General features: G+C 39.7%; 1 protein-coding gene across 2 annotated transcripts in view; it reads right to left on the bottom strand.

Moving 5' to 3' along the window:
* Positions 1-15,722, bottom strand: part of LOC110168319 (cytohesin-1-like) — a 61,280-nt gene that overhangs the window by 34,717 nt on the left and 10,841 nt on the right. The window contains exon 1 of one of the 2 annotated variants that reach the window (XM_020933753.2): positions 6,034-6,207. The exons of the other annotated variant lie outside the window; for it this stretch is intronic. Coding sequence (XP_020789412.1) covers positions 6,034-6,052 — 19 coding nt within the window. The 5' untranslated portion in view covers positions 6,053-6,207. Of the gene's footprint in view, positions 1-6,033; positions 6,208-15,722 lie in introns of those variants that run through there. 2 annotated transcript variants of the gene reach the window in all.

The raw sequence follows: 15,722 nt of genomic DNA, 5'->3' as shown, positions 1-15,722 counted from the left end.
AGCTGTAACAAAATAATGCAGTAAAATATACCAAAAAATACTCTTGGAGATATATCGACACAGCAGCCCACAATATCGATACTGTATCATCATATTAAACGATACGATATATATCGATATTTCAATATTTTTGCACACCCCTAAGGGATTGTAAAGTAAAAATGCACCAATTTTAGGGGTGTAACGATATCCAAGTCTCAAGATACGATATCGTCACGGTACGAAACTCACGGTACGATATTTATTGCGATATCGTGGGAAAGCTCACGATATGATGGAGAGGCTCATGATTAGGAATGTAAAAATATCAAAAGCTCTTAGTACAATATTTTCACGATATACATCTCATGATACGATATTTATTTGCAAACAAAACTGTTAATATGTGACTTTTTTCTCTTAAAATGCCTTGACAAGACTTAATCCAAAGAACTAAAACTTAAAAGTGTTTAGAACTGTTATTTCTTCTTGTAGTCTGCACTGAAATGGAGCAAAGGATCATGGTCTATGTAGTTCTGTCTGTCTTTTTTAACTTTTGCTGCACCATAACTCTTCATTTAAGCAAAGACACTTGTAATCTGATATTATTGTGATGGTCCACGATGTTATTGTGAGAACTTTGACGATACAACATCACGATATTTCGGTTATCGTTACATCCCTATCCGATACGATCCTGGTATCAGATATCGGCACTGAAAATGAACATTTTAGTGGACCAGATATCGGTTTTCGAAGATACAGGTTCAGGCATATTTAGAGCTGCACCGACCATCATTTGGGTAATCAAGTAATCGAGTTCTTTCCCACTCTTTTTCAGTGACAACATTTCTAAACTTTTCCATCACTTTGTGGAAACAGTCTGACCTCGCAGCATTAGGATTTGTTCGTTTGACAGTAGGCGGGTACTTTTTTATTTAACCAATCGCTGCTGTTTGGTCGTGACGTATGTAATACACCAAATCCCGTAGGAAGAAGGACAATAACGTCTTTCCCCTTGATAAAATTCACCAAACATTCTCTTCGTTCCGGCTTTAAATCCTCGATCTCGGGAATCGTTGCCAACACAGAATGTCTGTCTTCGTCTACATCCATCTCGACGCTTTGTTTACTGTTGTGCTGTTCCACAAAAGGGACACAGACAGACGCCACGAGTTTGACGTCATGACTTCACAGCTCTTCTCTGATTGGTCAGTGTATTCTGATTCCTGACCTAGTCCCTGGAGAGAAATTAAATTGAGCAGAGGCACTAGGTGGCAGCAGCCTGGCTAAATTTAAATCACAATATCAATAAAACACGACTTGATAAAAGATAAAAAGAGTGTGTAGATTTCTGGCTCAAAAACAGCTGTGCTCATTCACAAATGCCTTTTTACGTTTCAGCGCCGTAAACGTCTCAAAAACTCTTAAAGGTTGTATAGAAGATTTTCCAAGGAAAGAGAAATGCAGCGACTGTTTGTCCTTTTTTAAATGTTGCGCTTCGCACCTTTTCCCCTTCTCTTCTTCTTTCAGCAACGTCAAAAACTGACTTTCTTTTGCGGCGAACCGGTCGTGAATTCTTCTCTGCCATTAAAACAAAATTTGTGCAAACTGAGAGCTACAGTTCAAAAAAAGCCCAAGAACCGCTAAACATGAACCACGAACATAAACCACACAATCCCAGCGCGTCGGCAAGTCAGCGACGCTAGAAACGTCGGGAATTTGACTGACAACCTAACAGCCAATAGATAAAGAGGTAGCCTTGTTATCTATTGGCTGATGTTTATCTGCCCTCGCTACGTCCACAGTTGATGGATTTTCATTCTTTTTTTTTTTTTTGGTCATCATAATTACAAGGCTGCTTCTTCTTTATAATTCTATTTTGAACTTTCATTGACAATTTGAAAAAATATTTTTAAAAAATCCTCCATACAACCTTTAACAGGCATCTCTGTTTAACGTGATTTTCAAGTGCAAAAATCGATACATGTTCCTGCCAAATCCGACGTGTATCACCAATTTAAAACTAAATATATTGGGGGGTGAGGGAAATCCGTGTATCATTCATTCATTCGTTTTTCAATATAAAACCAAAAATAAGAAAACGAAAAAAACAACTATTTTCTTCACTATTTGTCTCCACTAGGTGGCACCAGCCTGGCTAAACTTTTTCGTGACCTAAAGTGAATTTTCCATGACTTTACAGCACCTACATGTGTAGAATTGATCAGACTTTTAGGGCTAAATATGAAATGTTAACTCTTTCCACTCACTTTATGGTTTGGGATTATAGTTTTTTAACATTCAAAATCCTGTCAGCGCGTTTATTGTCGTCTCTTTTAAACAAAACGCTGCACAGATGTTCAGAAATAATCATAACAGCCTCATGAGAACATAACAGAATGCTGGTAGCTGCGTGAAAGAGATACTAAAATTCCATGATTTTCTCCAGGATTTCCATGACCGTGGGAATGATAATCTAGGTGATATTTTTTTTTTTTATTTAAACAGTTGATTATTTGTTTAGAAAGCGAAAAGCCCCTTAACGTGAGATCCTTTACTTAAACTGTTCCTCAGATAAAACGATGTGAAGTCTCCGGAGGACGTCCTGATGGGAGCGCGTATTTACAAACACACTGAAAATGGCTTCCGGATCGCGGCGGTCGACTCATCTCCATTTCAAAACAGATGATGCTCAGATGACGGATTAACTCTGAAACCAGACTATTTCATCAAAAACACACAGAATGAACCCGTTTCTCTGTCATTTGTTTCTAATTACGGCTGCGTGAGTCATAAAAAAACCTCTCCTCTAAAGCTCAGGGTGTGTTTCAAGTCCATTTATAGACCAGTGAACCATTCATCTTTTACTAAAATTACTCAACCATTATTAGCTGCGAATTATCAATGAACTTGTTGCAGACCTACTTTTATTTGTCCTGCTTGTTTCCATGGAAATTTAGTTCCTTTGGCTATAATATTCCATGGAGAAAGTTCCAAAGTGTGATTTTAATTTTGGATTTCCGTGGAATCGTGCAGGTAACGTGCCAGCTCCAGAAAGTCACATACTGTGTCTTTAAAAGGTGCATTGTGTGACTTTTCTTTGTCTAGAATGTTCCGCAGTACGGCATTAAACCTTTCTATCTTCACGGAGACCAAACCAGACGAAGATACAGGTCAGATCTGTGGAGAGGCGACCCCGCTCCCAGTCAGAATGTTTGTTTTTCCAGGTATTTTTGAGCTTTAAATCCACCTGTAATTCAATAAAATGTCAAGTAGAGCTGTTTAATGTCACGCTGCGGAACATTCCAAGGCAGAGTAATGGCGTATCCATAGAAACAAGCAGGTGACGGATGCCCAAACAAAAAGTTACATAGTGAACCTTTAACAAATAATGTGAATAATAAAATTAGATAGGCCAAAAGTCAAACAGGGAAGGTTGATTCTAACGCAAATGGACTTATTGACCTGTCACAATCTCACTTTTTATTATCATATTTTGTTGTTTTATTTTGTGTATCACTGAAGTAAATACACACAATAAAAGATGCGACTGAAACTAACAATTGTCACTGACGCAAAAACCCCAGAGTAGATTTAGGGCCTGTTTACACAAGAACATTTGCGTGTAAAAACAACAAAATATTTTATCAGAAGTGCCTTTCGTTTAGACGGTGACGGTGTTTTTGGAGCTTAAAAACGCAAAAATCTGAAACCGCCCTCCAGAGTGGAAAAGTTGAACACGCTCCACCGTAGTGTTTCCGTCTAAACTGCCCAAGACGCAAAACTCTGGTCAGATCTGCTCACTTCGCATACGCGTTTACGTCACATACACACGGTACACACAAACCTGACATGCAAACACGATCGAATTCGCAGATTTCCTCCCCGAAAACTCTTGTCTAAACGCGGACTAAAAAGTGAAGATGCAACGCCACTTTTGCGTCATATAAATGTAGCGTTAAACCACAAAAAACTATTCAAAATGTACAAAAAAAAAAAGGGGTGGGGTTAAATAAGTATTTTCTTCCTCCCACTCCTTTTTCGGACACATTAAAATTCTGCGTAACATTTATTTAGCCTGTTATTATAGAATAGAAATAGTTACTTTTTGTGTTATATCTATGTATTTACGTTTTTGTCTTTTTTTTTATTATTTAGTTTTTGGTTTTTGTTTTTTAATTTATGTTCTATGTATTACTGTCCGAAATAAATAAACATAAACAAAAAAAAATACAATATTATTTACAAAAACATGAATAAACAGCAAAATGAAACACTTTAGTACTGAGTTTGCATCTGTAATGAGTCATGGAAGTTACGGATTCGACATTTTACAGCTCAAATCTGCTCATAAAACCAAAAAAATAACCAAAACATGTACAAGTAGAAAAAGAAAAAGTGCACACGATAAAAACTGAACCCCAAAAATTATGGTTCCGATGTAGTAATTATCATAACAGGCCTAAGACAGCGCCCTCTATAGAATAAAAGAAAGTATAGGAGTGTTTCCGTTAAGTCTGCAAATCATTCAGAAGTTGCCGATACGATAAATACACCGATACGATACATGAGCTTACTCTTCGATACGATTAAGTACGATATATTTCAAATTGATTCGATACAGTTCAATAAAAAATAAAGGCTAAATCATGACTACTAAAAGTCCACTTCCTGTGCAAAGTTCATACGAAACACAAACATTTTAATCCTCAAAACAGTGAAAATGTCAAATGTGTCGCATAAACGAACGGGCTGGATATTATTACGAAGTTGGAGATACGATACATACCTCGATACATAGGCCACGATACAATACACATCTCAATACGGGGCACTTTCGATACGATATATTTCAAATTGTTTTGATACTGTTCAATAAAAAAATAATGGGTAAATCATGTCTGTGATACTAAAAGTCTTCGTTAAACCACTTCTTGTGCAAAGTTCATATGAAACACAAACACTTTAATCATCAAAACAGTGAAAATGTCAAATGTGTCGCATAAACGAGTTTCCTTCCACTGAACAAACAACAAAACTGTAGCTGTAACAAAATTATTTGTAAAATATACAAAAAAAAAAAAAACTCTTGGTGATATATCAATACAGCAGCCCACGATATCGATACTGTATAATCATAATAAACAATACGATATATCGATAATTCAGCATTTTTGCACACCACTAGAAATGACATTATTATGATTGTTGATATTATTGCTATGATTATCTTTTTTTTTTGTAGTTTTATTTAGCATTGTTTGTATTTAATTATTTATATATTTATTATGTGTATATGGTTTATTTTGAGATTAGAATTTGTATAAAAAATGTTTTCTTGATGCTTAAAAAATAAAGTATTTTCTGGTGTATTTTACTAAATTATTTTGTTACAGCGTGACAGTTTTGTTGCTTAAACAAAGGAAGGAAACTCATTTATGTGACACATTCGACATTTTCACTGTTTTGATTAGTTTAAATTTTTTATATGAAGTATTATATGAACTTTGCACAAAATTTGGTTTAAAAAAAGACTTATTTTACTAAATTATTTTGTGTAAGAGCTACAGTTGTGTTGACATTTTCACTGTTTTGATGAGTAAAACTGGTGTTTTTCATATTAACTTTGTACAAACTTAGTGGATTTAAAAGACTTTTAGTATCACAGCCTTTGTTTTTCACTCAACAGTAGCGAATCGTTTTGAATTGAAAGTGCACTGTATCGAAAAACATATCGTATCGTGGCATATGTATCGTATCGGCAACTTCTTAATGACCCAACAGCCTCTCCACTCACCGTCCCACTGCTCTTACAGTTTGTATCAGCACTGACTTGAGTTTTCAGTAAGATCAAGACTCTGAAGCCGCTCCTCTGTGTAAAAGCGAGTGTTTTGGAGCAGAACTGTGCTGGTTGAAGTTTGGAGGAAGAAATCTAAACTTTTATGAGTCAAAAATCAACTGGCCTTAATACAAAGTTGAGTGAATAAAAAGTGAACCTGATCCACCTCGAGGGAAACGTCACCGTGACTAATAATAACTTCAGACACCAACCTTTAAAATGCTCATTCATCAGCAGTAATCCTCTGGAGCAGCAGCAGCAGCAGTAGTAGTAGTAGTAGTAGTTGTAGTAGTAGTAGTAGTAGTAGTAGTAGTAGTAGAAGTAGTAGTACAGTTCTAGTCTTGTACTGTAGTCAGTCCCAGTGTGTGTCAGGTTTGTCCTGTGTCTAAATGTGGACCATGAGCAGTGGGGAAACCCTCCTCCTCCTCCTCCCTCTGCTCTCTCTTTCCCTTCCCCTCTCTCTCTCTCTCTCTCTCTCTTCTGCCCTCCCTCCCTCCCTTCTCTCTATCTACTCCTCTCCACTCTCACTCTTACTCACTCTCTACTTTCTCTTCCTCTCTCTCACGCTCTCCTCGCTCTCTCTACTCCTCTCTTCTCTCCCTTATTCTTCTCTCTCCTCCCCTCCTTCTCTCTTTCCTCTCCCTCTCTCGCCTTCCTCAACTCTGTCCCTTCCCTTCCTCCCTCTCCTCTCCTCTACTCTCCCTTGCTCTTCTCTCTCTCCTCCCTCCTGTTCCTCCCTCTCTCTCTCTACTCCCCTCTACTCTCTCTCTCTTTACTGCCCTCCCTCTCTCCCCCTCCACTTTTTCTCTCCCTCTCTCTTCTTCTATCCTCCTCTTTCTCCTCTCCCTTGCTTTCCTCTCCCTCTCTCCTCCCTCTACTCTCTCCCTTCCCTCCCTCCCTCTCTCTCTCTCCTCCTCTCTAGTCTCTCATCTCCCTCTCTCTCTCACACACTCTCCTCACTCGCTCTACTCCTCTCTTCTCTCCCTTATTCTTCTCTCTTTCCTCTCCCTCTCTCTCCTTCCTCAACTCTGTCCCTTCCCTTCTCCTCTCCTCTACTCTCCCTTGCTCTTCTCTCTCTCCTCCCTCCTGTCCCTCCCTCTCTCTCTCTACTCCCCTCTACTCTCTCTCTCTTTACTGCCCTCCCTCTCTCCCCCTCCACTTTTTCTCTCCCTCTCTCCTCTTTCTCCTCTCCTTGCTTTCCTCTCCTCCTCTACTCTCTCTCCCTTCCCTCCTCTTCTCTCTCCTCTCTAGTCTCTCATCTCCCTCTCTCTCTCACACTCTCCTCGCTCTCTACTCCTCTCTTCTCTCCCTTATTCTTCTCTCTCCTCCCCTCTCCGTCTATCTCTCCCCTCTTCTCTCTCCCCTCCTTCTCTCTTTCCTCTCCCTCTCTCTCCTTCCTCAACTCTGTCCCTTCCCTCCCTCCCTCTCCTCTCCCTTGCTCTTCTCTCTCTCCTCCCTCCTGTCCTTCCCTCTCTCTCCTCTTTCTCTCTCTCTCTACTCCTCTCTCTCCCTCTCTTCTATTTACTGCCCTCCCTCTCTCCCTCTCTCTTCTTCTATCCTCCACGCTCTCCACTCCCTTTCTCTCCTCCCTCTACATCTCTCTCTCTCTTCTATTCTCCCTCTATCCTCCTCTCTAGTCTCTCATCTCCCTCTCTTGCTCTCTCTCTCTCTCTCTCTTCTGCCCTCCCCTCCCTTCTCTATCTACTCCTCTCCACTCTCAAATCCTCTACTTTCTCTTCCGTTCTCTCTCTCACTCTCTCTACTCCTCTCTCCTCTCTCTCTCCTCTTCCTTCTTCTCTCTCTCTCCTTGCCCTTTCCTCTCTCCCTCCCTCCCTTTCTTCTCTCTCCCCTCACTCAACTCTTTACTCTCCCTCTCTCTTCTTCCTCACCTCTCCCCTCTCCTCCCTCTACTCTCTCCCGTCCTTCTCTCTCCTTCCTCAACTCTGTCCCTTCCCTCTCTCTCTCCTCTACTCCCGTCCATTTCTCTCTCTCTCTCTCCCCTTTCTCTCTATCTCCTCTCTCTCCCCTTTCTTTCTCTCTCCTCTCTCTCTCTCTCCCCTCTATTCTCTCCTCCCTTTTTACTGCCCTCCCTCTCTCCCTCTCCACTTTCTCTCCATCTCTCTTCTTCTATCCTCCTCTCATCTCCCTCCCTTGCTCTCTCTCCTCTCTCCCTCAATCCTCCTTCTCTTCTCCTCCTGTCCTCCCTCTCTCCCCCTTTCTCTCTCTCTCTCTCCTCCCTCTCTCCTCTATTCTCCCTCTACCCTCCTCTCTCTCTACTCCCCTCTACTCTCATCTCCCTCTCCCCCTCCCTCTATCCTCCTCTTTCCTCTCCCTTGCTCTTCTCATCCTCTCTCTCTCCTCCCTCCAGTCCCTCCCTCTCCTTTCTCTTTCTCTCCTCTACTCCCCCTCTATTCTCTCATCTCCCTCTCTCTCCCTCTACTCCTGTGCCCTCCCTCTCTCCTCCTCCTTCTCTCCATCACCTAATTTCTTCTCTCTCTCCTCTCCTTTCACTCTCTCCCCTCTCTCTTTGCTCCCCTCTCCCTCCTCTCCTCTCTCTCTTGTCCTCTGCTCTCCCTCACTCACTCCATCCCTCTCTCTTTTCCTCTCTCTCTCCTCCTCTTCCTCTCCTTTCCTCTCTCTCTCTCTCTCTCTTCTCTTTTCCCTCTCTCTCTCCTCCTCCTCCTCCTCTCTTCCTCCTCTTCCCTCTCTTCTCTCTCTCTCTTCTGTCTCACTCCTGACCGTCCCAGCTCCACCTCGTCCTCCCCCTCACCCCAAAACATGCACAGCTCCCCCTGGTGGAGAGCAGAGGAAACGACTTTCATGGCTGAGGACATATTGAAAACATTTTTTAAAAAGTTGTTTTTGAAGAAAAGCTAAATTAAAACATCGAGTGCATCGTCTATAATTAAAACTATTAAAAATATCAGCGCCTCGACCAAGACACATTTACACACACGTTTTAGCTCAATCGAATGGAAAACATACTGATTCTTCGCAGTGACATAACGCTGGGGGGTGTTCTACATGTGCCTCTGTGGTGGAATGTTCAGCTGTTACCATAGCGACACAACGCACACATTTGCAAACACAGACAAAAAGCTTAAAGATGGTCTGAAAACTCAAGAAAAAAAACAAACAAAATGGATTTAAAGAGCAGGTTTTCAGGATTGGTCTGAGCGAGTTTGAACCTGAAAAACTGTTGTCGTTCCAGCTCCATCGGTTCTTTTCGGGTCAAATTGTGTTAAATAAAGCTCAAATTAAAGTCTGACAAAGCCTCAGACAGAGCAGTGCCTCCAGTTAGAATCGAAATCCTCAGAAAATGTTCATGAAATCAGCTGCAAAGTGTCAATCATCTAGATTATGCAAAAACAGATGAAAATTTTTTTCCACTTAGGGATCGAACAATAACTGAAATATCGTGATATCGTATCGTCAAAGATCTGGAAATAATATGTGGGTCGTCACAATTAGGGCCGGGTATCATTAAGGGTCGCCGATACGATACGATACATACTTCGATACAGCGCACTTTCGGTTCAATACGATATATTTCAAATCGATTTTAAAGGCTAAATCATGACTCTGATACTAAAAGTCTTTGTTAAATCACTTTTTGCGCAAAGTTCATATGAAACACAAACATTTTAATCATCAAAACAGTAAAAATGTCAAATGTGTCACATCAACGAGTTTCCTTCCTCTGAACAAACAAAACTATTTAGTAAAACAAACCGAAAAAACACTCTTGGTGATATATCGATACAGCAGCCCACGGTATCGATACTGTATCACATCACATTATCCAACGATATCAAAGCCTCACGATACGATATCCTCACGGTACGATATTTACTGCGATATCGTGGGAAAGCTCACGATTATGAATAATATTTCGATTTATTGTGATATTTTGTGGAGGCAACAAAACTATGAATACAATACTTTTTCCTCTTAAAATGCCTTGACAAGATTTAATCCAAAGAACTAAGACTTAAAAGTGTTAGAACTGTTATTTCTTCTTGTCTGCACTGAAATGGAGCAAAGGATCATGGTCTATGTAGTTCTCTGTCTTTTTTTTAAACTATTACTGCACCATAACTCTTCATTTAAGCCAAGAGACTTGTAATTCGATATATTGTGATGGTCCACGATATTACTGTGAGAAGTTTAACTCTTTCCCCCATGAAGACGACATTTGACGACCCCCCTGAACCCTTAATGACGACTTTTGACTCCTCCGCTGTTTCACTAAAGACGTGATTTGACGACCTTTAGAAATGGCTCAGTTTTTCACATTTAAACAGAGACTGTGATCGGTCGGGGCCACTACAACCCACACTAGACTGACCAATAGGATTCAAGGATATGTTTTCGACGATTTTTTCCGAAGTTAATCGAAATAGTGACGATGGTAGCTTCCGGAAAAAACACAACACGAAACACGTGCAATGGAAAGATCGCGGCGCTGCGGCGCACAGTTTTAGAAATAATGAGGATCGGACGTATTTTATGGATAAGTTTAGAGAAAGTGACTTTTATAGATTTCAAAGTGATGATGTTGAAGTTGATTATAAAGTGGGAAAACAGCGATAGCGACGGACTTTCGGGAGAAGGTGAGAATGTCACTGATGCGTCTGTGTGGAGTCCTGCGATGTCCCAACAAACTATCTGAGCTTTTATACTCGATTATGAACCAAAATTGCCCTGAAATCTGGATGTTGCTCAGGCCAGTCCTTTAAAATATTTCAGTCTTTTTTCCCCAAGATGAGATGTATAACAGAATCACTACAGAAAAAACGCTTAGTATGCAGAGCTCTGCACACGAGAAAATAGCCAAGATGACAAATACTGGACCCACTGACGGGGAAGAGTTTTATTATTATATTATAATATTATAGCTAAATTAGTTAATAAGCTAAATGAGTTGAATAAATAAAATAAGTTGAATAAGTTAAATGAGTTGAATAAGGTGAACAACAGGTAAAAACAGGTGCACACTTGGCTGTACTGTATCTGGTGATATGAAATCTGTTTAAATACTTTGACAAAGTATATATATATATATTTTTTTATGAATACAGTACTCAGAACATGTATAGATCAAATGCTGAATGTAGTTTTTTGTTTTTGAGTTTGCACCTGACCAGGTAAACTCTCATTTTCATTGAGCTGTTATAAACCTGTAAATGAGTTGAATCACATTTAAACATCCATAAATGAATAGTTCAGAGTCTAAGGTTTCCAGAGATACAAATATGTCTGTGTTACAATTAAGTTCATGAGTGTAAAAATCATTTATAATCACTCGTGGAAGTCTGTTTTCTTTTATGCAGTGATGCTCTATGGGTAGAACTAGTAACACATTGTATGGGTTGTTCCTAGTCGGCGTCCAGGGGGGAAAGAGTTAACAATACGATATCACGATATTTTGATATTTTTGCACATCCCTAGTCACAATATATGAAATTATAAGCTTCGTTTACATGCATTATTTTATAGCAGCAACATAAACATAAATAGTTTCATAGACTCTGATCTTTTGTTCCATTTCACTGCAGAAAACCTGAAGAAATAACTGTTACAAAGAACTTTTTCATCTTTATTCTTCGGGTTATGACACTAATATATTCCCAGGTCGAGGCTTTTCAAAAGGAACATGTTTAAAGCAAATCAGCAGATCTTGCCCACTAATCTCAAAGTCATTATAATTTGAAAGGAACTGAAATCTTAAAAAAAAAAAAAAAAAAAAGCAGGTTCAGAACAACAACAATGGAAAAATGTGTCAGTCTATGGAACAGTGGTCACGTTTACATGATGTTTTCTTAATTCCGAATTAACTGTTCTGAATAAATAGTTCAGAATTAAAATATTCTGCTTCGAGTTTACAAGGAAAACTTAATAAATTGTCTTTATTTAATTCTGCGTCTGGAGGTGGGGAAGGTTCTGATTGGACAGAGACACGAACGTATTTACGTCGGAATAAAACAAACACTTCAGCTGCTACCGGCTTTTCTGTCAAAATATCTGTCTTTCAAGTCCCACGTAGGTCTGTAACAATAACAAATTTTGCTGGACGATTAATTGACCAAGAATTTATTGCGATAAACGATAATATTGACATTTTGAGACCAATTTCAACTAATATAATGACCATGGAATAAAAATGCAAATACATCCTCTCAATGATCAATAAACTTTACTTTTTAAAGAACATTTAACACATTAACTGTAAGACAAACAAAAACAACAGGCCTAAATAAAACAGACTTAACATAGGACTAAACTAATGTGACTGACTCACAGCGAGGACTTAACAAAAATGCACTTGAATAAACCACTGCTGAACCAAACACAACCAAAGCAATAAATAAAATGGATTAAGTCTCTGTAACAAAATTGTCCTTAGAAGTTATTTTAATCAGTGACTTACATTGGTGTATAGAGTCTTGTCTCTCTGTGGCTGCTGCTGTGAGACTCGTCATTTTGGTCATTTAAAGGTTGTATTGTCAATAAAAGTTTAAAATACCATTACCGCGATGCAGCAGCCTTGGAATTATGATGATCCAAAAAAAAAAAAAGAATGAAAATCTATCAACTGTGGAAGTAGTGAGGCCAGATAAACATCAGCCAATAGAAAACGAGGCTGCCTCTTTATCTATTGGCTGTTAGGTTGTCAATCAAACTTCCTAGTGTAACTGGCTCGTCGGCGCGCGGGGATTACGTGGTTTATGCCGTTGGTTTAGAGGCTTTTTAAAACTGTAGCTTCGTCGCAGTTTGCACAAAGTTTGTCGCGACGGCGGACGAGAATCCATGACCAGTTCGAAAAGTCGTTTTTTGAGGTCGCTGAAAGAAGAAGAAGAAGAGCGAAGGCGAACTGAGGCGATTCTTGGAGATCTCTTCCAGCGACGGCGCAAATGAAGCAGACGAAGGGTCTAAAAACTGACGCGTCGGTTACTAAATTATTTCCAGACACGTCACTTCAACAGTGATTCTGAACAGATGTGATTTGTCGAGTAAAGAGGCGGGAGGAGGAGATGTTTCTACTGAGGAGCTGAGGAGGAGGAAGGTGGTGTCACGCCTGCACAAGGACTGTCGCCCTGAAAAATCCTCTATACAACCTTTAAATGTTCATATGAACCTGTGACACAGGATGTTATTTCTCTATGAGGGAGCCTCTGTCCTGTCTGGTGTCGTGTCGGTTCGGTTTCGGGATTTCTGGCTCTCCCGGGGGCGGGGCCAGTTGTGTCGCTCGGGTTTGGGTTTATATCGGCTGTTGGGGTTTGAGACATTTCTTCTCGTTGTTTGCGTTTCGCTGCATTTGACACACGTGGCTGTTGAGACGTGTCCCGTTCACCAGTGTTGATTCGGCATCGTGACTTTTGGCGATGAACGGAGATGAACTGTTTTGTTACTCTGACAGCGGCGCTTGTGTTAGTGCACAGACAGCGGAGTGCAGAAAGTGTGCAGACTACACGCGCATCTGTTCTGTTGATAAACACAGCACACGTTGGTTCAAGCGTCATTACACTTGTTAAACGAGAGTCAGAGAGCGATAGACGCTTCTAACGTTCAGTGTCTTTGAGAGGGACAGAGAGCGAGGAAAACAAACAAGCTGCAAATAGAATTTATCGTGGCTGGAAACGTTATCAAGCTTGTTAAAAGTTATTGTACGATTAATCGATTTATTGATTATCGTTACAGGCCTAGTCCCACAATATTTACTATTTATTGAAATGACTTTTAAAACACTGAAAATATTATTATTATTCAAGTTTGGCGGGCCGGATTAAAAAGATTAGAAAAGTAGTTTGCGTGTCCCCCTCACTAATGTTCATTTAGCGTCATAACCTGTTTATTCACACGACGATAAACAATTTGAGCGACAATATCGCGAGCTCGTGTAACAACTTCATGTGAACAGTAGACAGCGTTGTTTTCTGCACTCGGGCTGCGTGTATCCACTGTGTTTCCAAAACAAAGACCGTGAAAGTGACTGGACAATGTGCCAAACAAAGAATCCGTCCGTATATTCGCCGCAGGTTCAAAGTGTAGGAAAAAAGTAGCGGCTTATAGTCCGGAATTAATGTTAAGTGTTTACATGGTCTTTTTAAAAGTGGAATTTGTTTTTATTCAGAATTAAAGCTCTCATGTAAATGTGGCAAGTGTTTAAAAGTAATTTCAAACATGATATGCTTAAAAAGTATAAAGTACGAACCATCCTTTTGTGTTAATTAACGTTTGTGATAATTGGAACTGTAGAAGTGTTAAAAAATGTTTGACTTTGTGTGAAAAGAAGGCAGATATCACAAGTCTGTACTTCTTTCTGCTCCTTTTCATTCACATGACGCACACTGCAAAAAAGCTGGGCCAAAATGTAAGATATAAACCGGGGGGGGGAGCAAACTTTTTGACTTTTGGGCCACAAAAGTCAAAAAGTTTGACTAAAATTGACTAAAATTTGACAGAAGAGCCGGACCAGGAGCAGATTGGTGAAGTTTTTTTGGTAATTCACCACATAAGAGAAAAAAAACAACATGGGATATGTAGAAAACAGACCCCATGTTATTGAAATATCACATAACTGAAAATCATTACAAAGCATCACAACAAAATATCTGTCTTTCAAGTCCCACGGTATTTACTATTTACTGAAATGACTTTTAAAACACTCAAAATTATTATTATTACTATTATTCAAGTTTGGGGGGCCAGATTAAAAAGATTAAAGGGCCGTAGTTTGTCCATCCCTGATATAAACACTTAAATCTATCAGAAAATGACTTGAGAAATTATGTGTCCATGCAGCGAGATCATTTTACTTGACAAGTTTATGTTAAAATAAACCACTTCTAGACTCGAATGAAGCAAATAAATAATAAAACAAATAAAAAAATGAAATGAAAATGAGGAAGAAGCAGCATTTCTTATTCAATATCTCAATAAATATCGTAATTGTATCTGTATCTGTGTGGAGAGCACAAAAAGAGACGAGTTTGTGTTAATTAAACTCGTCTCGTCTTGAACAGTAAAAGTTCATCTGCAGCGTCGTGTCTTTTAAAACTAAATGATTTAACTGCTTTGACTTCAGAGAGTCTGGGAGGTCCACGCCACAAACGCTCATTTCACCGTAAAGTCATTTCACCGCGTCTCCCCCAGAGCGCACCAACTGTTCACAGCTGCTCTCGCCGACACTCTCCGGGACTGTGACGCTAACTGGGGGCACTGCTCTGTCTGCAGCTCTTTTTCACTGACAAAATTTCAAAACTTTTACATGACTTTTTCAGGACCTAAAGTGAATTTTCCATGACTTTACAGTAGAGAAAAACTTAGGTTTGGCTCTAGTGGATTCTAAATTGGGTTTTTTAGGCAACATTTATTGTTATTCTGGATCTTTACGTCATATTTACAGACAGTAGTTTGGCCTAATGGCATTTTTACATCACATTCTAGCTACTAGTGATGGGGATTCCAGTTTTTTTTTTTTTTGGAGAACCGGCTCTTTTGGCTCGACTCACTAAAGCAGCTGGCTCTTTCGGCTCCCAAGCGACTCTTGAGATTGTTTTGTTGCAAGCAGGACTAAACCAGAACTGAACCAGGACTGAAAAAGGACTAAACCAGGACTAAAACAGATTTAAACCATGTGTAAAACAGGACTAAACCAGAACTGAACCAGGACTGAGTGTCGGGACTCGGTCTCTCCTGCACTCGAGCCCAAGATTAGTCCTGGTTTATTCATTTTATGCTGAACTGCAGCCAAATAATGCACTTTTTTTTATTCCTATGCACATGCAGATTTCTGAAAGTTTCGTTTTCAGCCGCTGCTGCTGTCAAACTACGGGTCGACAAGCGGCTTGAAGAGAAAAAGTGAGAAAAGAGAAAAACACGGCTCCCAATAAGAAAC

This window comes from Boleophthalmus pectinirostris, unplaced genomic scaffold, assembly GCF_026225935.1.
Source record: "Boleophthalmus pectinirostris isolate CB_2022bp ecotype Guang Dong unplaced genomic scaffold, ASM2622593v1 HiC_scaffold_14, whole genome shotgun sequence".
Taxonomy (NCBI): Eukaryota; Metazoa; Chordata; class Actinopteri; order Gobiiformes; family Gobiidae; genus Boleophthalmus; species Boleophthalmus pectinirostris.
Note: the sequence above shows the minus strand (reverse complement) of the source record. Positions and strands in the feature narration are given on the sequence as shown.